Source organism: Salpingoeca rosetta, assembly GCF_000188695.1.
Source record: "Salpingoeca rosetta unplaced genomic scaffold supercont1.10, whole genome shotgun sequence".
Classification (NCBI taxonomy): Eukaryota; class Choanoflagellata; order Craspedida; family Salpingoecidae; genus Salpingoeca; species Salpingoeca rosetta.
This window is the reverse complement of record NW_004754924.1, coordinates 1,447,582-1,450,081: the sequence shown is the minus strand read 5'-3', so window position 1 is coordinate 1,450,081 and position 2,500 is coordinate 1,447,582. Positions and strand designations below refer to the sequence as shown.

At 54.5% G+C, this 2,500-nt stretch overlaps 1 protein-coding gene across 1 annotated transcript in view; it reads left to right on the top strand.

Annotated features, from left to right (window-relative positions):
- Positions 1–2,500, top strand: part of PTSG_12193 (uncharacterized protein) — a gene marked incomplete at its 3' end in the record, with an annotated part of 14,707 nt that overhangs the window by 9,972 nt on the left and 2,235 nt on the right. The window contains exons 23-31 of the mRNA XM_004994650.1: positions 1–3; positions 237–320; positions 638–748; positions 956–1,000; positions 1,193–1,318; positions 1,597–1,664; positions 1,926–1,993; positions 2,196–2,246; positions 2,397–2,500. The exon at positions 1–3 is cut by the window's left edge and continues 80 nt beyond it; the exon at positions 2,397–2,500 is cut by the window's right edge and continues 47 nt beyond it. Coding sequence (XP_004994707.1) covers positions 1–3; positions 237–320; positions 638–748; positions 956–1,000; positions 1,193–1,318; positions 1,597–1,664; positions 1,926–1,993; positions 2,196–2,246; positions 2,397–2,500 — 660 coding nt within the window. The remainder of the gene's footprint in view (positions 4–236; positions 321–637; positions 749–955; positions 1,001–1,192; positions 1,319–1,596; positions 1,665–1,925; positions 1,994–2,195; positions 2,247–2,396) is intronic.

Genomic DNA, 2,500 nt, shown 5'->3' with positions numbered 1-2,500 from the left:
GAGGTGCAGGGCACTAAACATTAACACCAGCATTCACATGTTTGTGTGTGTGTGTGATGTGTGTGTGCGTGTGTGTGTGTGTGCGTGTGTGATATGTGCATGTGCGGCAGCCGTCGCCTCCTCGCAAGAGCACACGTGCGCAGTTGTGGTGCTCTTGGTCGGAGTGCTGATGCATTGAATGTGTCCATGACTGCTCACGTGTCTCGACATGTTTGCGCTGCACCACAATCCGACAGGCTGTGGTTGAGCAGAAGCACAAGGCGATGGATGCAAAGGACTTGGAGCAGCTGCTTCGTCACGGCGCAGCCCGCATCTTTCAGGTTGGCGACACAGTTCTCGTGTGGGCAACTGAGCATGACTTGCACGTGCTGTGTCGTTGCTGGTGTCGTCGTCACCATTGGCGTTCCTCTTGTTATGCTTGGACTTGTCGGGGAGCACAGTGTGTCCGTTTCATGACCATGTCTCCGTCTGCTTCTTGTCAGACTTGTACCTGAGCACACGTGCTATGCACGCATATCAGATCGCAAACGTATGCACACTCACATACGCACTCACACACACAATCACATGCACACTCACACTCACACACACAATCACATGTGCACTCGCATACACATATGCGCGCGTTGTCTGCCAGGACGAAGAGGAGGAGGAAGGAGAGCCGACCGATCTTCAAGTGGACGAGGCGCTTGTGGACCAGCTGTTGAATCGAGAAGGACGAGAGGCAGAGGCCACAACCGACACGGGCGTACGTTCACTGCTCCCACATCGGCTTTCATGCAACGCACTTTTGTGTGTGTGTGTGTACTTGTGTGCGTGTGTGTGTACTTGTCTTACGTATGAGACAATCAATACCCAAGCACATGCGAGGCAAGGTGTCGCCGTGTTTCGGTTTTCGTCCGCTCACCATCAGCACCGCCGCCACTGCTATACACGCGGTGCATTTCGCCTACAGGATGAGAGTGCGCCGAAGGTGTTGGAGGCGTTCAAGGTTGCGCAGGTTTGTGGCAGCACACGTCGTGATGACATTCACCGCTGCAATTGTCTCCGCGCCCACACAATTGCACAAACACACACACACACACGCACGCGCACACACGCACACGCACAGCTACTCTGGCACTCGCACGCACCCTCAAGCCAACACTCACACGCATACATTTGCCCCCACGTTGCTGTGGGTCACGATCAGGTGTGGAAGAAGCGACAGGCGGAGGCGGCCGAGCGGGAAAAGAAAGAGAAGGAGAAGGAGAAGAACGAGATCAACGATACGGACCATTCATTCTGGGACAAGCTCCTCAAGGACAAAATTGCTCGCGTGGGTTCCTGTGTGTGTGTGTGTGTTTGTTTGTTTATGTGTGAGTGAGTGTGTGGTGTGTGGTGTGTGTGTGTGTGTTTGTTTACGTGTGTGTGTGGTGTGTGTGTTTGTTTGTTGACGTGTGTGTGTGTGTGTGTGTGTGTGTGTGTGTGTGTGTGTGTGTGTGTGTGTTCTCGCATCCCATCACAGTGGTGTCCTGTCTTTCAACAACAGCACCCAGCTTGCCCTCACAAACATGCATGTGCACGACTGCGTGTGTGATTTGTTGTCAACTTTAGCAACGAGAAGAGGAGGAGCGGAAGGAGCGAGAGTTGCTGCAAGGGCGGCGACGAACGGCCCTTGAATCGTAAGTGTGCGCCAGACACCCACACACACACACACACACACGCACACAACACACACGCACACAACACACACGCACACACAACACCCCATCAGCGTGATAGACGTGCTTCACGTCCTGCGCATGCACGTGTACACGTATACCGCGGTGTTGGTTGATGTCTGTGGCGCTTCACGGACCAGAGGGTCGCAATCGACGTCGGCACATTTCAGCATTGCACCTTACCCGTTTGCTTGCATACATTGTTTCTTGCTGTGGTTTCAGACGTCGAAGAACGAAGGAAGCCCTGGTCAGCGTGAAACCGAAGAAGACCGAGCAGGCATCCGCAGCCTGTGAGTTGCTGTTGCATGACATGGGTTTTAACCTGGCTTTGCTTCTGTTTCCTCTTTCTCTATGCCTCGTGCTTGCCGAATTCTGATTTCGAACGCAACGAACCTTTTAACACACGCTCTGCTGACACACACGCGCGCGCACGCACGCACGCACGCACGCACGCACGCACGCACACACACACACACACATACGCACACATAGCAAAACGAGCCCAGCTAGTGGACAAACCGTGGAAGCCCAGCAGCCATGATGGTGATGGCATCTGCTCCATGCTTCACAGTTTGTCCTGTTTCAATTGCATAATGCACATGCACCCCTGTTGGGTGATCACCCTCGCTTCACTTATCCCAGCCCCCACTCACCTCTTCTTCCCCCCCCCCTTCTCTCGCGTGCCGTCTACAGTCGTATCATCGGATGAAGAGGGCAACGGCGGCCCTGCTGAGCCCATGACACATCCGCACGCGCCGCCCACAACGACACAGGCGGCCATTGTTGTTCGCCGTTCG